Source organism: Serinus canaria, chromosome 7 (genome assembly GCF_022539315.1).
Source record: "Serinus canaria isolate serCan28SL12 chromosome 7, serCan2020, whole genome shotgun sequence".
In the NCBI taxonomy this organism is placed as follows: Eukaryota; Metazoa; Chordata; class Aves; order Passeriformes; family Fringillidae; genus Serinus; species Serinus canaria.
Genome location: NC_066321.1, coordinates 25897462 through 25925331, shown reverse-complemented (window position 1 = coordinate 25925331; position 27870 = coordinate 25897462). Strand labels below are relative to the sequence as shown.

At 42.3% G+C, this 27870-nt stretch overlaps 1 protein-coding gene and 4 non-coding genes across 6 annotated transcripts; all 5 read left to right on the top strand.

Moving 5' to 3' along the window:
• On the top strand, positions 1-23475 carry NOP58 (NOP58 ribonucleoprotein). 2 transcript variants are annotated; one of them, XM_009088076.4, is made up of 15 exons: positions 6-140; positions 2333-2409; positions 4123-4175; positions 5976-6100; positions 7125-7261; positions 8430-8494; positions 9772-9906; positions 10774-10919; positions 11893-12019; positions 12669-12832; positions 13540-13674; positions 14786-14847; positions 17329-17462; positions 22337-22458; positions 23147-23475. In XM_009088076.4, exons 1-15 carry the CDS (start codon positions 96-98, stop codon positions 23201-23203), a joined length of 1584 nt encoding a protein of 527 aa, XP_009086324.1. In that variant the 5' UTR covers positions 6-95; the 3' UTR covers positions 23204-23475. The 2 variants fall into 2 exon arrangements, with proteins under 2 accessions (XP_018767174.1, XP_009086324.1); XM_018911629.3 differs by lacking the exon at positions 4123-4175 and having other exon boundaries at positions 1-140.
• On the top strand, positions 4437-4525 carry LOC115483866 (small nucleolar RNA SNORD70). Its single transcript, XR_003944606.1, has one exon. It is a non-coding gene; the product is annotated as a small nucleolar RNA SNORD70 (small nucleolar RNA).
• Positions 9078-9165, top strand: LOC115483867 (small nucleolar RNA SNORD70). Its single transcript, XR_003944607.1, has one exon. It is a non-coding gene; the product is annotated as a small nucleolar RNA SNORD70 (small nucleolar RNA).
• LOC115483864 (small nucleolar RNA SNORD11B) lies at positions 11017-11100 on the top strand. Its single transcript, XR_003944604.1, has one exon. It is a non-coding gene; the product is annotated as a small nucleolar RNA SNORD11B (small nucleolar RNA).
• On the top strand, positions 12192-12277 carry LOC115483863 (small nucleolar RNA SNORD11). Its single transcript, XR_003944603.1, has one exon. It is a non-coding gene; the product is annotated as a small nucleolar RNA SNORD11 (small nucleolar RNA).
• Positions 23476-27870: the final 4395 nt, after the last annotated feature.

The window sequence follows — 27870 nt, the reverse complement described above, 5'->3', positions numbered from 1 at the left end:
CGCCGCTTCCCTTTCCGGTTCCGCTGCGCGGCGCGCGCGTGCTTGAGCGGGGTCCGGTGGGGCGGCGCACGTGGCGCCCCCCGCCCGCCGCAGCGATGCTGGTGCTGTTCGAGACCGCCGCCGGCTACGCCATCTTCAAGGTGAGCCGCGGGGCTGCGGCTCGGAGCGCGCTGCCTCTCGCCCGGCGGCTCGCGGCGCGGGTCGTGGCCGCCGACCTGCGGCGCAGCATGAAGGGAGGGCGGAGGGGAGCGCGTTGGGCCTACGGTGGGAATTACGGGGAAATACGGCGGGGGTGAGAGTGAGGGAGGGACGGAGGGCCCCCGCATCTCGTGCAGCTCCTCGGGGGGGGAGCAGGGCCGGGGGTGGGAGCAGAGGGGCCGCGTTGTGAGCGGGGCCCAGGGGAAGGGGCTCGGCCGGCGGAAGGAGAGCACCTGGCCCTCGCTTCCTTCCCTCTACCGGCTCGGATTTGGTAGGAAGCTGTGCTCTCGTGGCCGTGCCCCTTTCGGCCTGTGCTGGGGGCAGCCGGGTTTGGCCGTGCTGACCCCTTTCTGTTCCTGGCTGTGCCGCTGTTCCCGCAGAACCCCGCGGGTGCGGGAGGGGGCGCGTGGGAGACGGGCAGCGCCTTCCCGGCCGTGCGGGGCCGCTGCCCTGGGCGTGCCCGAGGGCGGGATTGGCGGGGACCGTGCGGGTCCCCAGGATTCTCGTGTCCCGGCCTCGCTCCCCAGCGGGACAAGCAGACACCTTCCCGGGGCTTTGCCAGCTTCCTGACCGGGTGGCTCAGGGCTGCAGCTCCCTGGGGCTTTGAGCAAGCCTAAACTAGAGCTGCTGCAGTGTCGTGCTCCTTTCTGGCTTTTCTCTTGCTCTAGTGTTGATTCATGTACAGTTTGACTGGCATAGTTTGATCATAACATCCTTATTTTTTTCCTCTCCAACTTAGTCTTGGGTTTTAACTTTTGTGAACATGAGTGCAGGTGTGAAGAGAGGAAGGCTCTGGTTTCCTCTACCTTTGCCTGCAGCAGAATTGCACCCTTTCTGCTCTGTGGAGCACGATATTTCCTTCCTCTGCCCTGAAACTTCTCCTCGTTGGGGTGAAGCCATTCAGTTCAGGCAATATTTTGTTATAAATTTTAATATTGTTATTTCTGAAGGGAGGCTAGGTATGAAGCAAAGGTAGAAGGAGGGACATACAGAGAGAACTGCAGGGACGCATCTGCAGAGGTGCTGCAGTGTTTGCTGCAGCTGTCATCAGTTATCCCTAGGTGTGTCATTTTTATACACTAACGGTCTTGATTTTAGCAGTTTCTATGTCTTTCATTTTTTCTATGTGCCCATGTCTGTTTATAGAAGCTGAAAATTCTGTAGGTGTTGGTGTATGAAAAATAAACTGCAGGAAAGAATCATCTGGCTGAGGAAAGGAAGAGTTGCCCCAAGGTTTTGCTGTGCCTCGCAGTCATGTGGGACGTTAATTGCTAGGTTTATTTGCTCACCTACTAACTGAGTTTAAAAAAAGACAACCTCCTTCAACCAGGGTTTAAAAATCTTCCAGGGAGCAAAATATATAATCCTAGGAATGATTCCTGCACCCAGTTAAATTGCAATTGCGTTGCGTTTGCGATGTGGGGACAAAACCACAAAGTTATTGAGTGAGATGTAAAGAACACTATGTTGTAAAGATCTCAACTGTTCTCCCAAGCCATTTTCTGAGAATTTGCCATGCACTCTGCATTTTGTGAAATGTTTATAGGCTCCAAGAGTGTAAGTGTTAATCTTGTGCTGCTTAAAAGCTCAGGGGGGTTCCCTGTGTACAGAGATGGGATTAAGCCATTGCTGCCTCTTAGGTAATTGTTGGTGTGGTTGATGACCAAGCTGTGGTGACAACTGTTCTTTACAAGGATGTTTTCATTTTTGTTTGGGTTAGCTCTGATTAATGAAAATAACTTGGGGCATCACTGCTTTCTGTTAGATTTCCCAGGTGTTTTATTTTTCTAAAGCAGTGGTAAATTTGGGGTTGGGTCACTGTGATTATGAAGGAATCCTGTAGAGGAGGTGGAGCAAGCCCAGTTTTGATAAAGAGGGTTTTTGCTTTAATGTGCCAGGTCCAGGAGGACACAGCCATTATTGAAGAACTTCTGCAATTCAGATGGAAGTAAAAGTGTTGCACTATTGTCTATTAGTAGGGTAAAGCTGCTGAGAGAGAATGGTGAAAACAGAGATCACTGAAGTGACTCAGTCAGTGTTAACTACTGCACAGTGGTTGGATGCACTGTAAATGTTTCAGGTCTCCTGCGTGTAAGAACTAAATATGGTTGTGTGTTGTGGTTTTTTCCTGCAGGTTCTGAATGAGAAAAAGCTTCAAGAAGTTGACAGTCTGTGGAAAGAATTTGAAACTCCTGAAAAAGCAAACAAAATGTAAGCAGCTTTGTGTGGGGATAGCAGTGTGGCTTGTGGAAGGACATGGCTGCCTGTAGTTACACACAGCTGAGGTTCAGAATGAAGTACTGAGTTTTGGGTTTCAGTATTGTAAAGCTGTGAGCAGTGATAATGTGAAATTAGATACTCTGAGATGCTTACAAAGAAATAGCAGAGTGAAAGAAATATTAGAGTATAATTAAGTAGCAGAAGTCATTACCATGTGTCACCAAAGCAAAAAAATTGAACAATATTTTAAGGTGATGTGGGTACTTTGACAAGGACATCCAAGCTTGTAATGCTGGAAGTGTCAGTGAAACGACAGGGGTTTGTGCTCACAGGAAATTCTTTTGAGAAAAATAAAGTTTAATCCAGGTGAAACTATGTAAATCACTGAATTGAGAGCTAGTGTTGTTGCCCATGCCAGCAGTGAGACTTAACACCACTGCAGAGTTCACAGGGATTGCAGTGTCCACTAATCAAGCTGGCCTTTCTAGCAAATTGCCCTAAAGCTGGGGACAGTGGTGGATTCCTTCCAAGTCTGTCTAGTGGTTTTATTGGAAGATTTCTAACCAGCTTTATAATGGATGCATCCATTATAATAACCAGATTATAATGGATGCGCCTGAGCAAACTGTGCATTTCATATTTATCCTGCTGTGTAACAGTACTTAGAGCAGAGGCCAGAATATCCCACATCTTGCCTGTTTGTAATGTGGTTAATCTTGTCCTGGAAACATCATCTTGGGCACTTGTTATACAGGATGTGGCTCTTAATGGGATCTCTATTCTGATAAAAATAATTCCTCTTTTGCCTTTCTGAAAAGACATCAGTGTAAGCCTGAAGCTTTTGTTGGGATCTGCAAATGCTTAACTCAAGTATTCAGCTGTATCTGTGACCTTGCTTCCTTTGCTGATACTCGACTCACAAGCAGAGGTGGTTAATCAGAGCTGGATTAGTTAAATGCCTGTCCCTGACAAGGAATTTACTGGATTGAGATAGCTTCTTAACTGTAACTATATATCAACACCACAGGCTGTGTTCGGGGTAGAGGGTAGCTGTGCCTAAGGATCTGACTCAGGGTGGTTTAACACTCCTCATATGATTCTTGGCTCTGGTCAGCGCTTAGCGCATTAAAGAAATTTTTGTTGTTTGTCTTAAGCTCAGCTCAGAACTTGTATTCTAGCATGTAATTACAGGGGAAGACTTGAGGATTCATGGGCAATGAATCAGTTCAAATTTAAAGGCTTTGAAGATGTGTTTGGTTGAAAAGCATGTTAAATCTGAGCTGTGCAGGCTCTGCATTCCACAGAGGCAGAACATTTCCTTTTGAAGATGAATGGAAAGATGCTATCATCAGTCAATCAGGGTGCAATGTTGAAATTCAAATGGATGATGTCTGTCTTTAAATATGAACTACAAAGCAAAAGGAGGGGTTAGGTTTTCTGGTGATGTCGGTCCAAGAAATGCCAAATCAAAATTCCCTTTTTTTTCCCCCTTTATATAATTATTGTGGGACCCAGCTGAAACATCACACCAGACTCAGTTGGCCAGTTTGGTGCTCTCAGTCCTCTTTGAGGGTCTGCATATTGATCTTTGCTCTCTTGAAGCCATTGGGAAAAGAGAGGAGCTGTAGTAGCAGAGGCAGGAAAAATGGTTCTAGCATGTGGTTTATGTACACTTGTTTACACACTTCTATTTTATGTCTGTAGAGTAAAGCTGAAACACTTTGAAAAATTTCAGGACACAACAGAAGCACTTGCTGGTGAGTTAACACTATTATTTCAAAAAAAATCAAATCTCTGCCATCCATTAGTTCACTCATTACTTGCCTGTGTCCATGTTCTTTTTCTTTTCTTAGCTTTTAAATTACAGGTTTTTAAAAGTGAGCTGGATTTGATGGTCATGAGGTCACCTATCCAGTCTATAGTGCAGTAAAGATGTAATAAAGTCTAGTTTTTTCCTTCAGTGCATATTTTTAAGCAGTTTACAAATGAGCCTGTAAGTTGTGACTGACATATGTAGTCTGTCTGTTGTCAATGATGGATTCTTGTTGAAGCTGAATATCACTGATTTGAGTCAACAATTCGTCACTACCACTGAGACAACAGACAGGTATTTAGAACATTCATTATTACAACCACCTGGGTTTTATGGATACATGTTGTGCCTGTTTCAGCCTAAGAAAGGTCTGTGTTCTCCTCAAATTCAGGAGTCTAAGCGGAATGGAAAGCCTTATATTCAATATTTTTTACAAATTCTGCACTTAAATGCTTGATGTGTGGCCTGATTTGAACAGAAGTGGTAGGAATTCTAGGCAATAATTCAGAAATGGTGTGACAATTACTGCTGAATGTGCTGTATGATTTAAGTAGGTGAGTGTTCCAGGTCACATTTATAATTAAAGATCAGCTCCTCACATTCTGATGCAGTAGGGATACCTTATAAAGGAAGCAAAGAAACAAGAATGGAAACACAACCATCAAACATGAGATGCAAGTAAAAGAGCTGAGATTGAAGCTGCTCTACATTCCTCTCCGTGGCACATTTTTTGGATTACGATGCTTTTGCATAGGTTTGGATTCAGTTCATGTATTGTTAGGCTGATTAAAAAAACCTCAAAAACATCCAACACCTTCTACTACTCTGCTTCAAGTTGGCTTATCTGTGAAACTTAGATGTTCAGAGGACTTATGGCTCATTTATTTTGAAGGCAGGACTATGTATGTGACTGTTTCAAGGGGTTAGATGCTGTTGGCCAGCTTGCAGGGTAGAAAATTATCTGCATTGCAGAAGGGTTGAGAGGAAACTCAGCACAGCACTTTGATTTTACTCTTACATGCCATTAGGTTCTGGAAAGCAAAAATCACTAGCTGCTGCTCTGTTACTGTGGTGGAGATGTATCAGTCCCAGAAGTTCAGTGGAGCTCAGAGCTGACCCTCAGAGTTGTATAAGTGCCTGCTTAAAATATATTGTGTGGGATTGTAAAGCTTTTACAGATCTATTAATATTTAAGAATTAAGAACGTCCTTTAAAGATTCTTCTGTCTGCATGCTGTATTAAAAGGGTCTGTCTGACTGTCCAGTTTGGCATCATTCCTGGGGCTTTAGATAGTACATTATTGTCACCAGAGAACGCAAATAAAGCATTACTCAATTTAGGATATCATGGTTGCTGCCTAAGGGACCTGGCAAATGGTTGGTTAATTAAATTATACTCTAAATATTCCCATATAACTTTGCCATTGGAAATGTTAAACATGTTTCTAAAGCATATGGCATACTGTTTGTAGAGATCCTTAAACAAAATTGGCAAAAATAGAACTGAAAACATATGGAGAAAGGAGAGGCAACTGGGAGAAAGGTTTTTCATTTAGGCCTTCAGAGGAGGACGTGTATAATTTTCTTCTATTTTGATTTTTAGCTACTGCATGGTGAAGTAGTATTGCAGCTCAGACTAGAGCTACTGTGGACAGTTAAAATAAATAGATGAAGTTAAGAGTAATATTTTTACAGGTTTTAGGAAGGGAAAGAAATAGCACCTTTGGTCTTTTTGTTTTATACAGCATCCACAGCTCTTGTAGAAGGCAAGCTCAGCAAGAATTTGAAGAAGATTCTCAAGAAGATAGTGGCAAAAGATGCCCATGAGCAGTTGGCTGTGGCAGATGCCAAACTCGGAGGTGTCATAAAGGTGATAACTGATTTTGCTGTTATTCCATTTGTCTCATGCTACTGAAATGCTACAGTCAGATTCCAGAGATTTTGCAGTTGCTAGCATGGATTATGCTGCCAGTGCTGTGTTTGCAGCACAGAGGATAGTTAGTCCTAGTATGTGTACAGGGAAGATGTTGTCTTGAGAACACAGGTCACTGATATGGTAAGAATGCACTGAGGTCTTCAGGTTTGCTTGATTTCTCTCTTCAATATTGGTTAGAAACCCAAAAAGTAGAAAAATTAATTTTCTAATTATCCAATCCAGAAAAAGAGTGGAGGGAGGAACCAACCAAAAAACCCAAGCCAGCCAGACACATATTCATCACTAACAGATGCAGCAATAGTAGGGTGATGATTTATTGTCTTTCTGGGAGTGGGCATGGTTGTGCATTCCTCGGTGTGCAGGTAGCTGTGCACAGCTCTTGGTCCTTGCCTGCCCAGAGGAAGAAGGAGGTGCAGTGAAAGTGGATTGCTTTTCCCAGTGCCAAATACCAGTTTCCCATCTCATGTCCAATTGCTCCCTGTTCCACTGAACTTTGTTCTGACAACCTTCTTATGCTGTCTTAGGAGACTGTGGAGGGTGCAAAATGAGGGCTTAATGTTTAAGTGAATAACAGCAAGGACTTTAAACTAATTATTCACTCTTGTTCTCTGAAAAAGACACAATGCCCCTAACCCTCTACTTCTGAAATTTCTTTCTGTGACCAAACTGTTTCTAGTAAACTTCAAAATCTGAAGTTTACTAGAAATCCTGAATCTTAAGTTGAATGTTCTACAAAGCAGATAGAGTATTAATTATAAATCTGCTCTTAAAAGTGAAGTGTTAACTGTGTGGGGAACTGGGGGTGTCACTACCTTGAACATTAAAAATGGATGAAACTTGTGTGATCACAGGATTGCAGTGGGAAAACCAGTTAAAATGATATAAGGCTGCTGAAAGAAGGATTTCAGAGGAATGTTGTGTTATGATTGACTTTGGACCACTCATTTCCACACTGCAGGAGAAGCTGAATTTGAGTTGTATACACAGCCCAATGGTTACAGAGCTGATGAGAGGAATTCGCTCACAGATTGAAGGGCTCATAACAGGCCTCCCTTCTCGAGAGATGGCAGCTATGTGCCTGGGTCTGGCACACAGGTGAGTTCCTACAACAGATCTCTTTCATCCTGTCTGCCCCTGGCTGTGCTGTGCTGCCTGAAGTGTTTCTGATATGTGGCATGGCCTCATACTCTGTAAGTCAAGATACTTCTGTATCTGAGATCTTGTTTTACAAGGGAAGGGCTCTCAGTTTGCACCCACTCTTTAGGGAAAGGCTTCATTTTCACCCGAAGTGGAAGCTGGTAGCTTTCCTTTTCATGTTATATACATCAGGATATACTTCTGAACTGTGTCTGGAGCAGTCAAGGGAGTCATTTAAAGCTCCATTGCCACTAAGAGACAAGGTGGAGACCACAATTTGATGATTTGTGCTAGAATAAATACCCATGTAATAGATAATGCAAATGTTAAAGGCAGGGTTGTTCTTCCGACCTTGTCCTTGCTGCTTTTTAGATTTATTGGAGTAGTAGTTAAATACCAAGTTGTTGGATCACCATGGGATCAAGCATCCATTAGCAAGTAACTTTTTAATCCATATTCTAACATGACCTTAGTCTGTCACAAGCCATTGGCAAGTTAGAGATATGCTTTGCTGTAGCCAATTCCTTAAAAGTGTGTTTGCTTAGAAAATGAGCATTCATATTGAAAAAGGACTTTTAAAATGCAATTCCTCTTTGATACCAAGTGTCTTTCACTGTAGCTTACAGAGAAACTGTTAACATAACATTAAAGCCAGATGGTAATGGGCTTTCTCAGACAGTGAGAATCTGTTCCAGGAAGTTTCTTTTGTTGCTTCACATTAGTGTTGCTGGTATTTGCTGCTGGGATGTGCAGTTTTGTGGATTGCTTCCAGCTGCTGCCCAACTGGAAGTACTGTTGACCAAAACATTTTGTGGAGAACCATGCAGAAAAACCAAAAGCCAATTAATTTCCTGCCGCAACACTCATGTTCAGTCTGCAGCAGGTGGTACAAATAACTTTCACTTTCACCCTGGTCACAGGGTATGGGAGGGACTCACTTCAGGGCTGTTGTGGAGCTTGTGTCAGTGTGGCTTCTGGCCCCAGCTGAGAGCAGTCAGGGGCACAGAACTGAGCTTGGTTTCAATGAACCTGTGGACAACTGTATTCCTGTTAAAATGGAACAGGTGGGGCATATTCTGCAACAAGATGTCAGGATGTTGATGAAACTATATTTGTGTCTCCTCAGCCTTTCCCGCTACAAGCTGAAATTCAGCCCAGACAAAGTAGATACCATGATTATCCAGGCAATTTGTAAGTATATTTATAGCTTAAATTATTAATGGATTTGGCTTAGGGTAGCTGACTTCTTTATATTGGCTAAAGAACAGTATTGCTGTCAATTTCCTCCTAGGATGTCTTAGTAAATTGGGCACTGATGTTCATCTAAGCATAAAGTGTGTTTTCTCAATAGGGCTTTCCACAAGCAGGAACATTTTTAGGGCAATGCAATAAACTGGCGTGCACTTTTTCTTAGCGTAGAAATCAGCTGAACTACAGGCAGTGTTAGTTCAGTCCTGCAAGGGCTTTCCTTCCCCACGTGTCTCCTTTCTGAGTGGTGCTGTGAGAATGGGCCCCACAGGGTAGCATTTTCTGACCCATCATTTAGGTGGTGTCTTGCATGGAGGGCAGTGTAGGAATAGACTCCTACATTAGGTGTGTAAATCACACTGTAGTGTGTAATGCTGTCTCCTTGCTTTCTAAATGTAAAACTGACTGATGTTGTTAAAGCAGGCAGGAAAGCCCATTCCTCATTTTTCCTTGAAGAGACACACATCATAATCTTCATGCTTGCTGTGAAGCAGTGGTGAGGAATCCTGTTTGGAATATCAATTCCCAGACTGTTGCCAATGATGAAACATAGTCAAACTGAAATTAATGATGTAATTCAGTTCCTTCGTCACTACCACTGAGACAACAGATGGGAATGTTGGTATTGCATTAGCAGGAAATATTTCAGCCTCAAGGCTGTCTAGCAATATATACTGTAGGTGCTCTACTCTAATAAACTATAAATCTGATTATTTGTCATATCTCGTAAATGGTGAGCCCATTCGCTTTGTATTTGGTATATTTATATTATAACAGCAACTAAAAGGCTTACTTTTTAAATCAAGTAATGGAATACCAGATCAGTTAGTTACCAGTAAAACACTTTTTCCTCAAATTTAATTGGATGCCTAGATTTTACATCAACCTTGTGTGTAGCACTTTGCCTGACTAACAGGAAGGAGAACTGGCTGCTGCATTCCTTCTAGGGAAATGTGCTTAGCGAGTTTGTCCAAGGTGGTCCCACTGATAAAACTTTGAGGCCACACTCACAGGAATTCCAACATGTCTGTAGTATTGTGCCTGGTATTATGCAGCTCTCTGAAAAGTAAAGACTTCCAGTGTAATTTGGTTTATTCCAATATTTATGGAGTGAAATACTTCAGGTAATCTCCCTTTACGCTATTGGTTGGTTTGAGAGTACCACATTCTTAGGTTGCCCTTTTAGGAAAAGAACTCCATCCCATTCTTCTTTCTTTTAGCCCTTCTTGATGACTTGGACAAAGAGCTGAACAACTACATCATGCGCTGCCGGGAATGGTACGGCTGGCACTTCCCTGAGCTGGGCAAAATCATCACAGACAACCTGACCTACTGCAAATGTGTGCGCAAAGTGGGTGAGTAGCAAGGGCAGCCCAGCCTGGCATGGCAGTGGGCACAGCCTGAGGGGCACAGCTGTGAGACCCACTCTGCTCATCGCCCTGAGCAGTGCTGCCTTCAGCAGCAGGGTAGATGGGGCCAGCAGAAAAAGAGGGTGTGTTTGCATCTGGGTCTTGGTGCAATTTGCTAATTGAAAACTGAAGTGAAAGGTAATGCCACATCTCCAACCAGTCCTTCATGGACCACCAGCATGTCTTAAAATCACAATTAGTCAGCAGACCAGTTGGGAAATTAGCTCCTAAAAAACTGATGTAAAGAGAAGTGTTGCCTGCCTGATGTTTTTGAAGAGAGCAGCTACTAGAATTACTCATAAGAGCAGGAAGAATGCTATATTTTGGACACATGCTTCACCTCTTGGGCTCATGTGCTTTGTATTGATTTATTTTTTTGCTTAGTTGGTTTTTTGTAATAATGAAGTTTGCAGTCCAGAGGGAGACTTGTGGTTTTAAGGGCGCTTCCCCCCCGCCCCAAGTTGTAGAAACAATTAAATAGATTTGGTTAGTGGCAAGTGACTGCTTCCTGGAATTCTTTTCTTCTAATATTGTTACTGAAGATTTTGCAGCAACCAGCTACTGAAAAAGTGAAGTATGCAGTATGAGCTTTCTGGGGTTTTTTTCTAGTTTCAAATTTAATATTTCCAACCATTCCTAGTTGGTATAAACACAAAGTCAGAACACTGACATATATTTTCAGAATTTGGAATAGTGTGATGGCAGACTTGACTCACTGTTTATTTTGGCCTTTTATCTTCATCTGTTTCTGTGCTTTTTTTTGCTAGTTCATCTCGCCCCCAGCACAAACATGCTTTCATCTGTCCCCCACAGGAGACAGAAGCAATTTTGCTTCCACTGATGTTTCTGACATCCTACCAGAGGAGATTGAGGAGGATGTGAAGGCTGCCGCTGAGATTTCCATGGGGACAGAAGTATCAGAAGAAGACATAAACAACATAATCCATCTCTGTGATCAGGTATGTACACCTGAATGGATAGCAGTAGGACTCTATTTCAGCTCACAAGAGCCACTTCTGCCAAGGAGAGCTTTTCCCAGGGCAGTGCTAACTCTTGTGATGGCAGTGATGATTCCTGTGTTGTTGCTTTCCTGATGATCAGACATGAGGGTGCACAGTCACTACCTCATCTGAGCCATCTCAGGCTGTTGATGTCTGTACAAGGTCTTCTGAAAGTGGCAGTCTTACTTTTGGGAGGAGTTTTGCTCTCATTGTACTTTCAAGAATTTGAGATAATAGCATTGTATAGCCTCTTTTTCTTCTGTCACTGTGGAAGCTAGGTGATAAACCCTGGGTTAAAAAGGGACCACTGAAGCTCCAAAATAATTAGGAGTTCTACCCTGCTCTCTTCTGGGCCGTGTGTGAACAAACATCCTCTGACTTCAGTTCTGCCTTTGGATCCCTTTGTGACTTTACCAGGAGTGGCAGGGTTAGGAGTTCCTGTTCTTGGTCTAGACCAGGCTGCTTTTTTATGTGCATTCTAATTCTGTCTATTTGTATGAAACAAGTAAAGACAGTGTATCCCATTCAAGAGAATGGTGGCAAAGATTTATGTGAAAACTGAATATTCCAGGGTTTTGTCCTAAAGAAAATGTCCTTACTAAGTATTTTTGTTCTGCTTCTGTCTTTGGCATGTTGTCAGATTCTTTATCAGGAGTTTTGTTTTGTTTTTTTTTTTAATCAGGAATAAATAAATTGCATAAGGGAATAAGAAGATCAGATGTTCATAATATACTTTGTGGATGTAGCTCTGCTCTGGGAATATGCCCTGTATAAAGCTTCCTGTAACTCTGGCTCTTGGCTGTTTGCATTTTGCAATTTGTTAGTCTCCTACATTGGAATTCTCAGCTCTTCCTTGTGTCAGTATATTTATCTATTTCTGTTTTTTGGTCAGCTGATACTGACTCCTGTAACCCAACTCTGTCTGTGCCAGGTGATTGAAATCTCAGAGTATCGGACACAGCTCTATGACTACCTGAAGAACAGAATGATGGCCATTGCTCCCAACCTCACTGTCATGGTGGGAGAACTAGTGGGAGCAAGGCTCATTGCTCATGCAGGTGGGTTACAGTGACCAACATGAATGAATCTTAGGTGACCTCATCAGAGGTTTTCTCTGAGGAGCTGGTCAGCTAACAGCATTATGAACCTTATGGCCTGGTGAACATATCGTGGTAAATGGGGCCAAGGCAGCACTTCAGGAATCTTGAGAATACCAGCATGAGCTTGGTAGTAGTCTGTGATGACGAAGTTCTCAGTTGGCCTGAATTCTTTTTAGAATATGAGGGCAACTTAAGTCACTACCTCTTCTGAGACACTTACTGAGCTTCCTGCTTGATAGTTCAGTCACTTCTGAGGTATAAAACCAGCGCTGAGCATTTATAGTCAGACTGGCTCAAGATAGCAGCCTTATTTCAGTTATCTGTGCTGCAGTTCTGTGATGAAATGTGCTTGGTGTGAGACTGTCAGGAGTGGGCATTATTCCAATGAAATATGTTTTATTGAATCAGCCTTCTTTCCTGATGCTCAAATCAAACCAAGATAGTTGAGGCATGAAAGACTGAAATGGTTTACCTGTCCTTCAGGAAACAAATGGAAAACAGCTCTTATGAAAACAGATGGATCTGAGCTTCTTACACAATTATAAAGCAGGAATCTAGCCTAGCTGCTTCTCTGACAAATTGCTTTTGCTGTGTCACCTCTTTCTAGGTTCCCTCCTGAATCTGGCAAAGCACCCAGCTTCTACAGTTCAGTTACTGGGTGCTGAGAAGGCACTCTTCAGAGCACTGAAGACTAAAAGGGACACACCTAAGTTTGGCCTTATCTATCATGCCTCTCTGGTGGGACAAAGCAATACCAAAAATAAAGGAAAGGTAAGTTGCATAGTTCTTTGCTGGCTTGGCTTTTTCCAGGGCATTAATATCTTCAGCTTCATGATGGCTTGAGCTTCACAGTGAGGCTTTTCTGTGGCTTGCTTTACTGTATTGCTTTGGAACATGGAAAATACCACTGTCCTACAAATCTTTGAATATTGTTCACTCCTCTTCAGAAAAAGGAAAGGGGATTGTCTGTTTGACATACCTGAGCAATAACAGGTGTATTCCACATGAGTTAGGATGTAACACTGGCTTTCTCAAGGGATATGTTACTACTTTCTTCTATGTGATAGTAAACTAAGGTGTTAAAGGCTTTAGTCTTGCTTGAAAATTGGACTCTTTGTACTAAAGTTATTAACAGCTTGGTCTTAAAGCTTAGTCTTTCAGGTGGATGAATATGTGTTTGGATTTTGGAGAAAGCTGGAAATTACACCTCAGACTAACCTGGTCTAAAGGTTGGGGTAGAGTAGAATATGTATAACTGACTTGCTGTCTCAGATGTTCCCTTCTATTTATCAGGGAAGCAAGGTGTTACATTAACAGTATTTCAGTGTTGAAAGAATGAGACACTAATTACTTTTTGGACTAAACACTGCTAATCAATGGTTCTTTGTTCTTTTGTAGGTGGGTATGGTTTCCAGATCAGAGTGAATCATTGCCTTATGTTAATTCTTAGCATTTAATATTATTTTTGGCTTTTCCAGATTTCTCGAATGCTGGCAGCAAAGACTGCCTTGACTATTCGTTACGATGCCCTTGGAGAGAACACCAGTGCTGAAATGGGAGCTGAGAACAGACTAAAAGTAGAGACAAGACTAAGGCTTTTGGAAGAGAGAGGGGTAAGTCTTACAGAGAGCTGCATGAAGCTGTCATTCTTGTTCAGGGTATGATTTCCTGACACTGCTTTTTGACTCTTCTCTTTCAGTAGCATGTCACTCTTACCCTGTAGTTTCTCTCAGCTTTGACTGGAGTGGCCAGGTGTGTAAGTTGGCTGAAGGCATTTGTGTATCAGCTGTTCTTGTTTACAGGGTTGTCTTTATTTGCCTTATACTGAAAATCTTGATAGCGACCAAGATTAATAAGATCATACCTTTGCATTCACCCTATGAGTTGCAAGGATAGGCTTATTACTTCTGTACCTTAGAGGGAGTATTTATGTCAATATTTTTTCCACCCTGGTTCCTGGGATCTGGTGGTGCTTATTTTTAGGGAGCTTTCTCTGAAGCTAAAGCAAAATGTTATTCTGCAAATTGCTGCACTGCCCTCCTACCACCTGAAGCATATCCTGGCTCTCCACACCTGCTGTGCCATGTTGCCATCAGCACAGGGTTCTGGGAGAACAGAGACCCTTTCCTCTTTGAGGTGCCTTCCAAGCTAGATCTGATGCCAGTGCTTTAGTAGTGGCATCACTAGAACAAAAATGAAAAATCTGCCTGCATTCCATGGATGGTAAAACTTCCCATCAGAACAAAGGCAAGGAGACATGTTAACACCAAAAGACAAACCAGTCACCTGACAAGTACACATTTCATTTAGTTTGGGGCCTGTGTTGTGGCTTTAAGGGTGGCTTTATGCCAGCTGTAGGGTGATACCTGCCCTGACATGCAGTTATTCTTGCCAAATGAAAAAAGTGCACAAATTTGAGCTGCTTTTGGGAATTTGGAGGTACAGTGTTATGTCATGTTACTGTTGCATATTTGATCCAGTAGTAGATGTCCCTTTCTTGAATTAGGCCCTAGAAGAGCAGCCTTAGGAAGGCCATTCTGACCTCAGCCTTCCTCACCTCAGTTACACTCCTTGTCACTACTCTACACTCAGGTGTAAAGCCAATGCAAGTACACAAGAGCTTGACCCATAATACAGTCTGTCTTTCCATTTCAAGAGCTGAACAACTTGTGAATTCTTTTCCTTATGAGTAATTTGTTTTTCATATCTAAATTTTTCTTGTAGATAAGAAGAATAAGTGGCACTGGAAAAGCCTTGGCCAAGACAGACAAGTATCAAAACAAGAGGTGAATGGTTTTTCATTTCAGCTTGCTGAGTAAAAAGAACTCTCCATGGTTTTATTTCTGAAAAGCTTTTTGGTTGTGGGCTGGGTTGACCTAAGATCCAGAAAACATTTTCTATGCTATTTAAACATTGATAATTAGTTTTGTTGCTAATAAGAATTTCCTTTTTCCCAGATTTTCTCATAGTAAATTACTGACATCATCAGATAGCAAGTACTTTAGGTGCTACCAGCAGCACCCCAAAAAGCAAGGTGTTAATATATGGTAGCTTTATTTATTATAATTCCAAATTAAATAAATTGGAGAAAATCAGAGTATGAATTAGTTTCTTTGACATGGAAGCTGTCCTAGAGACCTACTTAGCCATCTTATTCTTAAAAAAAGGAAAACAATTAGACTCTACTTGTTCTGAGCATAGCTTCATCTCCTTATTTAAGTTGTGCATGTAATAAGTAACATGTCTTAAGCAATAAATAAGGTGTCTATGTACTCTGGACACTGTTAGAACAGTTTCTGGTGCCCAGAGTGACACTGTAAATTGCAACTGGGGCAGCTGAACATCTGAGGATTTGAACAAGGTATTATTAGTCTGTGCTGTGACATGTGAGTTTATTGCTTAATTTGGTTGCAGGCTTCTTGCTTAGCTTGCCCTGCTTATTTTGCTTAGCTTTTGGTGTAGAGAGGGCAAGAGCTCAGCAAAACCAGGTTTCAGTGCTCATTCTGTAAGGAAAAACTAGCACAGTTGCACCCATCTGCAGCCCCCAAACATCTTTCTGGAGTCTGGCTGTGACTTCTATTTCCATATGCCAGGCATTTCCAAGTGTAGTGATGGCTGTGATTTCTGGAGCAGCTTTTGCAGACAGTGTCAGTCAGTAAATGAAGCATCAGGGCATGTCAGGAGGCAGGAGCTGAGGGAGGAGGTTGTTAAAGAGACAACATAGATGCTGCAGTTTGACCTCTGAGAATGAGGAATCAGGAACTCCTGCCAGGACATGTTTCTGCTGTTAGACATGCTTTGCAAACATGTCTAGGCTTGGGGAGAATCTGAAGATAATTCCTGGCTGTGTGGCATAGTCTGGCTACCTAAAAGGGAAGCTAACTCAGTACTTGTCAGATTGTCCTTGTGGTACAAAAATGGCAGTACTGCTGCATGGGCATGTTAGAAAGGCTAAAATAGTGTTTTAAGGAGATGGGCAAGAATCTTAGTCTTGCATGGAGCTATGGATTTTGTATGAATTAGCTAAATTAAAGTAATGTATCAGAAGTTAAATGCGAGTTAGTTTTTAGAGATGAGATTCAAGTGAAACATTTCTGTGTGCTTTCCAAAAAATATGCAAGAGATGCTATATTTGTCTTATTTTTGGTTTTGGGGTTTTCGTTTTTGGTTTTGTTTTGTTTTTAATTAACAGTATTATGACAATGACAAGGAAGCCAGTGAGCACTCACTTGGCAGAGTCCACTTTTTGCAAAAGGCTGCATAATCAATTTCTTTAAACCAATATGCAGTGTTAATACCCAGAAAAATAATTTCCCATGTTTAGAGGACAAGCTGATGGTACTATCTCCTGGCATTACACATGCTTCCCAGCCCAGTCACTCAGCTTCAGTTGCTTTTATAACCTGTGCAAGGTATCTACATCAGATTCCTATTTTAGAAAAGTTCAGATCTCCATTATATGGCTGGGGATGAAATATTTTAGACTTAATGTATTAAAACTTCTTTTCTTCAGTAGGAATTCTCTTCTGAATAAGAAGAGAACTGCTGTCATTGCTATTTGATGGTTCAGTTGCCCCTTACAAGTTCCACTTTAAAGAGCACTGGATTTCAGGGTGGCTGCTTCTCTACAGCCTGTGGAGGAGTTTGGAACTGAACAAACGAGATGCAATAACTGAGAAGAGGCAGTTCCAGACACAGATTAGACATTTGAATTTCCCATAAATTCAGTGATACGTGTGCTACAGCAATGAGCTGTAACATTACCCTGCCTTGTGAGTTTGCCCTCTCAGTGTAATGGTGGAGAGGCAGTGTAGAAAAAGCAGAAGTAAAGCTACTTGTAATGCTGTGTGTGTGTATTATTACCCCTAGGGTACAGTTATGGGATAATATACCAAATACAATGCACTAATACAGCTAGTGGTGGGGAGCTGTGTGCTTGTTACCATATGGCTATGCTGGATAGGCTTTCAGCATCAGAGAAATCAATGTAATGGGTGATTCAAGTGCTCTATAGAGCCTTGAACAGGTATAAACCAGGACAGATCAGTTGTACTTTGTGGGGTATCTCTTTCCTAGTCATGGTTACTGATAAAGGCACTGTGTATTGGAGGGAGGGCCTCACTACCTGTAGATGCTTTTTTAGCTGAGCAAGATTGATTTTCAGATATTCTTGGTAGGTTGTATTGGAAAGTTTATGTTCCACTGCAGGGTCTTCCCTGAAGGTTTGCTCTTCTTAATACATGAACTGACTTTTTTCTTCATTACAGTGAAGTAAAAGTGTTCGACCCCTCTGGTGACTCAACACTTCCTGTTGTTTCCAAGAAGCGCAAAATTCAGGAGGTGGATGAACAGGACACAGAGGTTGCAGTGAAAGCAAAGAAGTTCAAAGCAGAGATGAAAGGTTGGTTGCTGTACCTGTGCTGCTGCCATGTCCCTGTTTGCATTGTGCAGTTGGGCTTAGCAGTTACAGCCAGCCACAGTAGCTGGATATTCTCCTTGAGAACGGCAGTGTATTTTAAAAAGTGACTGACACCAGACTGCAGTCAATTTACAAGCAGTTGTAAATGTATAAGAACATTTAAAAACAAAACTCTCTTCATATTCTTGCAGAATTTCTTGCTCAGCAGGTTTGTATTTAGTATCTTGAAGACAGAAAAGCTGCACTCTGTAAAACCAGGACTTGCCTTATTTTCTTTCAAGAATACTGTTTTATTCTGTGTAGAAGTGTTTTCTGGCATTTCTCAACATATAAAAAGGTCAGAATTTGACTTGAAATGACACTTGGAAATTTCCATCTGAATTTACGTAATATGTGAACAATTGTTATTCTCTGGGGAGCTAAAACTGAACTATGTCCACAGTTGTTCTTTCCTTCTCTGATAAGTTACTGTATGAAGAAAGATTTTGAACTGCAACTGCAAAATAATCTAGTTTAACATTATGGTTCATCTTAAGAAACATTCTGTTCTCACCAGGGTGTAACTTGGGAGGGGGAAAAATGGGGAAAAAGAAGATGACTTAAAGTCACTTCTGTGAGATCCAGAGCCAGATCTGGGCATGAACCACTCATCTTTTGCCAGCTGCCTGTGCCTGCAGCAGGTGGGGGCTGTCAGAGCCTTCCCTTTCTGCCTTCTCTCCTGCTCTGTTCTGGGGGATCAGAGTGCAGATATGTTGGTTCAATGCCTCTTCATGCTCAGGTGATGGCAGGTGTGATCATTCCTGACACCACTTAGTCCTTGGTGTCTGTGTACATGGAGGAAGGAACATGCAGGAATCTAAACATAGCTGAGAAGTAAAGTTGTACTGGAGGGAAGGAGAATCCTTTGTGCTGTAAAGCTGAGATCTGTGCTCCACCTTGTTCTCTGATATTTAACATAATGAGAAAAGGACATGGGTACTTTGGAGGCTTGAACTTTGCCCATTTTCTTTTGGAGAATGTGGGTGTTCTCACAGCTACTGCTTTTGAACCAACTTCCCTTGCTATAGCCAGAATTGTTCCCTTGGGCTTCCCCTGCATTATCAAAGCAAAGGTTGGCATCTCACAGGCAGGAGCTCGTTGCAGGTGAAGTATTACATTGCCTTCCAGCCTGCTCTTTTGTAGTTTGAGGAGGATATTTCAGTTCATAGTTATATCATTCAGTGGTTGGTGCTTTTGTACACAAACCTGCTTGTGTTTGCTTCATTTACTTTCTTTCCAGATTTGGGGATTGGGTGGAGCTTAGCAGATATCCTTGAGTTGGAGGTGGTGTCCAGAATACTTGTGGACTACTGAAATCTGTGCTGTTTGGCTGCTTGTTTTTCAAATTTCCCCAAACCTGAAGGTCAGGCTTCAGATGTGTTGCTTTTCTTCCTTAAAAGATGGGTAATTCTTCAAATGTTTGGTTAATAGCTCCTGCTTTTTCCCAGTTCTTTCTATCAACTGGATCATTTCATTTGACTACCTGGGCATTAGTGCTAACTGGGCCAGTTGCTTCAGACTATAGAATAAATGTTTCCAGAGAGTTTATCTAGCTTATGTCACCTCTATGCAGAATTAATCCCTTTAGCCTGTCCTCTTGTACCCTTGAAAATAGCATTGCCTCATGTTTGCAAATTATATTTGAGCACCCAGCATGGGTACACAGATTTTCCTGGCACCTGCTAGACAGACCATAGCCTTGCTGTTTTGCAGCATGATTTCTCTGATTGCATAGTGTGCTAGTGGGGGCTTGGTGGTCCTAGAAGGTTGAGGAGTTCAGCAAGTCACATAACACACAGAAAGGTGCAGAGGATGTGCCAGCATTAAGATTTATATTGCACATCCAGTTGAATATGCATGTGAGCCTTGAATGTCTGCTGTTCTTGGCTCTGTGGTTTTTTGCTGCAGTGCTCTATTCAGCTTTTGCCTGGTCAGAGATAACACATCCAGACAGTGAGTTGTGAAAGAAGTCTCTGCCTCCTCCTTCCCCATGCTGTTTGTGCAGCTGCATAAAAAATGGGGGTGGTGGGAAAAGTAGTCCCAGAAAAAAAAGGCATTCTTCAGCCAGAAATTTTTGTTGTGCTTGTTACAATAGGAAGGTAAAGGACAGGAAGGAGTGGGAAGCTGCCACTGAAAAGTTTTGGTCAAACCATTGCTTTTAATATCTGTTGTAAAGAGGGACAGTATTTTGCATTATGCCAGCCTGAAGTGTAAATGTTATTGCAAGATGAGATGTGTGGTGGTTTTTGTCTCCCTGTTTGGGGTACATGAATGGCAGTTCTTTGGGTGGGAACTGGCAGGGGGCTGAGGTATAACTTCAAAACACATTCTCCTTTTATACCTGTCAGGAAACCAGGTGAAAGGATTAGTGCCTGAAACAAGTTATAATCCACTTCAGGAGCTGTCTGTTCAAACCTGTTTTCATGTTGGTGAAGGGAAATAGGGCAGGTGTTTTTGTGACTGTGGTCTCTGAAGTTGGATGTGGCCAAACAAATGCACACCACCAGCAGGGCTAGCCAGTGTCCTCAGGGAAGCCTTCAGCTTGCATTTAGCATCAGGATGTAGGAGCAGTTAGTGACTTGGGAAGGTATCTCTTGAAAAGAGAAATACCTTCAGTTAGTGGTGTTAGTGGAGTGAACCCTGCAAGATACAAAAGCAGCAGCTTGACAGGGTGTTCTTTACTGTGTGGCAGTGTGACTTCATTCTGTACACGTGGAGCATTGTCTGGAGGAGGAAGAGTACATCAGGACATCAGGCTTGTGTGTTAAAGCTTAGGCAAAAATGGTGGGAAATGGTGAGTGGAACTGCTGCAGGTGATGTCCAGCACTCCCAGGGCCATCAGTCAAACTGCTCCTCAGGGTGCTGCTTTCTGTGCCTGAGTCAGAGCTGTTGGTTTTTTTGTCAGCTGCTGTGTGTCACAAAGAAACCCCCACTGGCCTTGAGTAGCTTGGAGGGACTGCACCTAGTGGGAAAGGACCAGCACCTCTGGAGGCTTTATCCTCATTCTGGCTAGGTACAAATATGTGAAGTCTTGTGATGAGCTTTGCTAGAAGGCAATAGCTGAAATCTTCAGGGAGGGCTCTGCTGCTTCCTGTGAGAAGTGACAGTGCCTGTGAGCACCCAGTGCATCATCTGCACTGTAAATTGTGACAGGTTCCACTGCCTGGTGTGTCAGACTTGATGACATCTAGGATAATAACAAGAAATTATTTTTTCAAGGTTATCACCCAACATTTTTCTTGGAATTGCATATTTTCCCAATCCAGCTGAGTAAAAACAAGTAGCATAGCAAAATACTATGTGTATGCTCCTGTTACACAGTGTGGCTTTAATATAGTCTATGCTTATTTTTCAGCTACTTTTACTTTCCCAGTGTCATACCTAGGGAGGTGAGGACACTTATTTTTATACCTGCTTTGAATGCCTTATGCTCACACACTGTTCTCTGTGAACACTCAAAGTTATATTTACCAGGTTTTTATCTAGAATCTTGCTGTTTTGCTTCTGGTATGTTTTTAAATGTCAGAAAACTGCATGTGTTGGCTGTATTCTTCTGTAGACATGTCTAGAAATTTTTTACCCTGAAGCCAAGTTTTTTGTCTGAAGCTAATGTTAGAGGCAGAGTTTGAAGTGTTATTTTTGACTCATATAATCCTTCTTCTGGCTTGAGGATCTAAACTTGTGACAAAGTGCAGTCAAGATGTTAGGAGGTTATGTGGTTTGGGTATTTTTTTTTTTTTTTTTCTAATTGAACTTGTTCTTTTTATAAGTGGTGAGTGAGTGTTCTTGAAAATGAAACTGATTCTTTCCTGGGGGACATATGGTGAGAAAATGATGTCTCTGAGTCAAACCTCCAGTAGCAAAGATACATACCACAAACACCTCTGGTTTCAGCATCAATTTTGTAGCTACTGAAGGACAGTGGTTGCTACATTCAGAACTTAGTCATGAGTACTGTGTGAAACTTGGTATCCAGCACTGACTCAGCGGTGCAAATAAATTTAACTTGGGTATGCTCCAGTAACAGCCTGGCTGCTGCATAGGCTGTCAGCTTGGTAATGATTTTTGCTTGGTTTCTTTACCTTGAGATTCCCAAGACTGTGGGATGTATTCTAGGAAGTGAGTGGTAAATCACAGTTCCATTACCACTGTGATTAGATAGGGCAGCTGTTGATGAATTGTTCTGAAAAGTAACTGTAAGGTCATCAGTAAATCTTTCCCTGGGTTGACATTCCTCTCAGCTTGTATAAATGATATTATAAATAATTTCCAGGATAGGAAAGTGTTTCTGCATTAAATGCTTGAAGCTGCATTGAGGTCCTTGTGTGTGCCAATGTAAACAGTAAAGGAAACTGATCTGCTTATTAACAAATTTCCAACATGAAGATGGAGAAATCAGTTGTGACCAAACTACTGCTGTCTAAATGTATTTCTAAAGGGGGATTTAGAGTCCTTTTGCTGCTCCTGTGTTGCTGGTAAAAATACTTAACAAACTGTGGACAGTCACTTTTCCAATGGAGTACTTGAAGGTAATTTGACAAAAAAATGAAAACATGCAAGCTTGTTTTAAACTCTGGGAGCAGCATATAGGAATAGCATGATGTGAAATCACCAGGAGCTGGGAGTAGTGCTGTCTGAACACTGACACTGGTTTGAAGTAGTTGTATATTTTGGTTATAGTAGGGAGTAGTTCTGCAGGTAAGTTAGCACAGACAGTAAACAGGAGTCATTGCACCCTCTGATGTCTCATAGCTTTTCCTTTTGCACTCTTAATAACTGACAACATGCCTTTCATTTTTGTCCTTTCTGTGGTACAGAAGGGGCAGCTGTAGAAGATGGTGAACCTGTCAAAAAGAAGAAAAAGAAAAAGGATAAGGAAAAGCAAGCTGAAGAAGAGATGGTACTGAGTGAGGAGCTCCCTACCAGCCCCATAACTGAGGTGAGGCAGAATTGCACAGCTACCTGATCCTTTTTGGGAATATTCTCTCCAAAACAGAGTGTGGAGTGAGGGGTGGGGAGAAATTCTTATATGTATAATCCATGGCATGCAAATAGTTTTGCTCTAGTAACTTTACAGTGATGGATATCACAAAATAATGTCCAAGAAGATTTGCATTACAAACTAAGATCTGGAAAGTTTGTGACTGAAATGTCTCCATTCCCCTCCTGTCCTCTGCCCACCCCCAGCTCTAGTCTTCCCCCTCTTTGCATCTTTTCTAGTGGGAAGAGTGTCCCTTGGTGCCAATCCACAGGGACTTTCTCCACTTTGGGACTTGTAGGGAGCAGAGGCTGTACCTGCTGATTTGAGACCTTCTAGCAACAGTAGAGCAGATGGGACCAAACCCAGCTTTTTGCTCAGTTCTGAAGTCCTGTTCTTAACCCAGGGTTGAATTTTGTGCCCTTTGTGTGTGTCATTGCAGGGCTGGGGACAGGGCTGAGCTGTTGCAGCCTCCCTGGCCCTGTGAGCAGGCAGTGCAGTCAGCACTGGGGAGGACATGGCTGGGGCTGTGCTCTGCTGAGCATGGCAGCTGGGGTGATGCTTGGGCTCTGAGCCCTGTTGCCTAGCTACACATGTTGCTTTGCTCCTCCCCTATGCTTTGTTCATGGCAACATTTGTTTGTTTGCAGAATACAGAGAAAAAGAAGAAGAAGAAAAAGAAAATGAAAGACGAGGCTGAAGACTGATGTGGAACAGGGGAAAACAGTGGCCCTTGGACAGCTGCTTTGGAGTAGCATTTATCTACATAATTTGCGGAGCCTCTTGCTGAAAACTAACTTCCCTGTGTTGCAAGAGGGCAAGGAGATGAGTTTGATAGCTGTCTTCTCCCTGGAACAGGATACCCTGGTGTCTCTGATAATTAGGAGGATTACTGGTTTCTTTTGTTTAAAAGCTCACAATAGGTCCTCTTTTCACAATCAGTCTCCACTGATAAGGAATAAAAACATTTTTATGGAGATTTTATGCTTCTGTCTTTTAACTTGTTTGCTGGCTTTTCTAGCCATTATTAGGACTATTTTTGAGATGTATTGTTTTAAATGACTGATCAGTTCTTTAGTTCTAAATGTGTAAATGTTCTATTGCAGTTTATTCTCTAAAGATTTCAAAGGTTGTAATATCCTTACATTTTCTATAAAATGGATACAAATATCTGTGCATGATATCAAAGATGCTTAAAACAGTTGAGGTGTGTTACCAAGTCTGCACTGTAGTTTTCTTGATAAAACCTTTAAGCATCTTTCAAATGTTTTTGGTTTGGCTGCACTGGCTAACAAAATGCAAATGCATGTTTTGAACAAATGTGAGGTAGCTTTCAAATTGCTTCATGGTGATTGTAGCAATTTTCCTCACTTGATTCAAAAACAAAGCAAGAACCAAACAAAACCTTGAAACTAACAAACAAAAATCCAAGAAAAAAACCCCAAATCCCAACCAAGCCAAACTCAAGGCAAAATTACTTCAGCTATCTGATAATGAAGGAGAAAAGACAAGTGTTTTATTAGTAGCAGAAATCAGCCATTTGCTAATTCTGCCATTCTTGTGGGAATACAGATGCACTGAAGTAGCACCATGTGATCAAGACCCTAAAACTCTTCTGGTGGAAAAGGAAGATTTTTTTTAACTGTTAGCACTCAGTTTATTAATTGTTATGAAGGATTCTTTTTCCCCTCATGTGTTGTGGCAGAGTATTACCTGAACAAAAATGAGTTTCTTTAGCTGAGTAACCCTTGGTAACTGCAGCCAGCGTAGCTGGGGGTTTTCTCTGGAATACTGGAGCTGCTTCCTGAGCAGCTCCTTGGTACTGAACTGCCCATGGCTCATGGCCTGTAAGAGCAAGTGGATCCCTGATGAGATGGGTAACAAGTTACTAATGCTCTCTTCTACCAGGATCAGGAATATAAACTGCCTTTTTTTTTCCCTTAGGAAGGTTGCAGTGAGTTTAACTGCTGTAAGTGAGGTTGCCTGGGTATACTGAGACCATTCCAGTTTATCTGTTTTTTGCTAGATAAGTAAAATGAATCTAAGCTGAAATGTTTAGATGGGCAGCAAAGGTATTAAAAAATATTCATAATGAAATAGAAGAGTTGACTATTAGTGCCTTTAAGATTTTATTGTAAATGCATTTTCAAACAGGAGTCCTACTAGACATAAAGTTCAGTTTCCTCTGAACTATTAATGTAGTTTCTTCTTCAAACATATCAGATAAATTATGTATGTGCTGTTCAAGAAACTGTCGTGAATAATTCACCCTAATCAGAAAATTTGTATGAACATCAGTTGCTAGTAGGTCTAATCAGTGGGATTGAAATGGAGAGGTTATTTTTCCATGGCCATTTTTTCTTTCCTTTTGCTTATTCCTTTGATAACAAGGGAATGAGATTCACCTCTTTCCTTATAGAACACATTTTAGTGGTTTATCATTGCAAGCCAATGTCCAGTGCAGGCCAGCTTCCATCTCCCAAGGCAGCCCATTGGAGCTCAGTCATGTCTTTCCCTCTCCTGCTCCATGCTGGGAGTGTTGGATTTTAATACCCAGTTAACTAGAGCTTCTGCTTTATTCTTTTCAAGATGTCTGTGACCCAAAATACTGGGTGGAGAAGAGGAAGCAAATTTGAAGTTTTTCAGTGCTGGATAGACCATACACTCCTCTGCCTTCACCTCTTTTAAGCAGGTAAAGGAATGAGTACTCTGGGTTCTGGTTTGAGCTGTTAAACTCCTCATCTTCAGAACAATGAGCTGCATGTCCACAAGGGCTACTGCTGAAACATTGGTAAGTGTATTCAGCTCAAGTGCTAAATATGATCAGTGAAAATAAACAGTGGTGATAGACTGCAGTCACTGTAGGCCAGGTCACTGCATTTCAGGTTGCTTATCAGTTCAGGCTGATAAGATTGGTTCTCCACAAACGATGGTTTGGGCATTTATGTGCAGTCTTGTGTGACTTGTGGTGTTCACAGGGGTCCCAGGATGAGGGAAGAGATGAGAATGTTGACTCTATGTTTTAGAAGGCTTGATTTATTATTTTATGATATATATTATATTAAAATTATACTAGAAGAATAGAAGAAAGGATTTCTGCAGAAGGCTTAGCTAAGACTAGAAAAAGAAAGAAAAACAAAGGCTTGTGACTGACTGAGACAGTCTGGACAGCTGGATTGGCCATTAATGAGAAACAACCACATGAGACCAATCCCAGATCTACCTGGTGCATTCCACAGCAGCAGAGAATCATTGTTTACAGTTTGTTCCTGAGGCCTCAGCTTCTCAGGAGAAAAAAATCCTAAGGAAAGGGTTTTTCAGAAAATATCATAGCTAGTCTTGCACCTTAAAATAATAATAAAGCCTACAGTTATAGCTGGGAAATACTGCAGCCTCTTTGCACAGAGAAGTGGTGATTCTTACCTAAGAAGTGTGACAGGCCTTTAGTTAGGACCCAAACCTTTTATCTTTTTACAGTAGATCTGAGGCATGTGTAGCCTCTCCTGTGAGTATTTGTACATCAAAGACATTTATGGGTCACTAGTTTTTGTAAGGGAGGTGATTCATCCAAAAATGGATCTTTTGTCTACTGATAAAGCAAAACCAAAATCCCAGAACTAAAGTTAGAGCAAGGATAGAGGGTTTGAGTATTTTGAATGCAGAAAGAAGAGTTAGCCAGACTGCTGATGGCACTTAAAGCAAAACAGCAAGACCTGTAGAACAGAAGGATGTAAATGATAATATCCTTGGAGCATTTTACCAATAGGGGTTACTCTAACCCAAAACTAGCAGTGGGAAATGGTTGATGAACTAGAGCTAAGCCTAGAAGAGGGTGAATGAGGGTATTTCAAAGGGATGGTTGGCAGTTTAAAAGGGATATAACATGACTTGAAAATGATTCTCATGTTGACTGAGAGCTGGAGGGGCAGGCATCCTTCCTTTACAGCCCACAGTAAGTTTTAATTCATAGCTGACATCCCCTGGCCTGAGCAGTCACAGTCCCTACCAGGGAAGGGGTTCACACAGCCTCCACTTCACTGCCAGGGACACAACCAGCAGCCCAGCCTTCTGGGAGCTGCCAGGTGCTCACCTAGAGACAGTGCAGCCTTTCTGAGTGTGCTGGTGACAGCATCTCGTGTTCCCTCTGAGGGGACCAGTTCTGTGAACTATGTGGGCCTGGCAGCTTCTGGGCTGAGGTCCTGGAGATTTCCTACCTGTAGAGGCACCCTGTCTCAGAATGAGATGGGCAGGCACTGTGTACCACTCCAGAGCCCTGCTGCTCTACACTGGAGTTCTCCAGAGCTATCCTGGGATTTTGTGTGTCCCTGCAGTGAGAGGTGCCTGGTGTGGAGACACAGCAGTAATGCTCAGAGGTCACAAAGCCTGCCTGCTGTGGGAGGGACAGAACCACTGGTGTTTTTCAGGTAAAACCTTCAGCTCACCCATCCCTCTCAAGCTATTTCTTCACATGGAAAATCCCACAAGTCAGCTTCCTGCTGTCTGTGTTGCATCCTGGTGCCTGTGTGGTCCTTCAGCAAGGCTTCACTTTCACTGGAAAAAAAAAATAATTTTATTATAAACTGTAGACAGCTTAGCAGTAGCTTCCTGTTTCTCAGGGAGAGGCACAGCAGCATGTTGTCTTTTGGAGCAGCTTAAAATTTGGAAAAGAAATCTTCTTGTCTGAGTTGTCGGGTTCAGCCTCTGTGCCTTTCCAGCCCCAGGGTGTGATGTGCAGCCCTGAGCATCAATCAGCCTTGCCCCCACAGAGCTGGTGAAGCCCTGAGATGGAGGCTGCCTCTTCTGGCTAACATGGAGTGCTGTCAAATGCTCCATCCATGCTTGCATTTCCTTATGCTTAATTAGCCCCAGCTGGAAATCCAGGAGCTTCTGCAGTGAGTGCTTGTCTTCCAAGGGTGAGCCCTAGCTCTGAGCTTTCATTTTCTTTCCATGTCCTTTGCACTTTGTTGCATTTCTTAAGCAAAAGGTTATTCCTCTTACAGGGGTGAGCATCCCTGTGTTCAGTGACTCCTAAGTTTTCAGCAGTATTAATCTACAATAGATTTTCTGATGTTTAATTTCTCATCCTAGTTATTGTCCAATGGAAACAGCAATTTTGTCTCCACAGACCTCAAGCAAAATACAGGGAGTGGCAGACAGTGATGTTCTTGTGCAAAATTTGTGAGGTACCCTGGACAGAAAGGATGGGGCAGGACAGAAATTCTAGGATGAAGAAGTGGGAAAGCTGGGCTGACTGTGTAAGACAGGAAAGGGCTCCAAATATAAGGGGAATGAATGAGAATCTTGTTTGGATCACAGCCCATTGGACTTGCCACCTTTAATCTCTGATCTTCATATTCCACTCTTAAAAACTGAG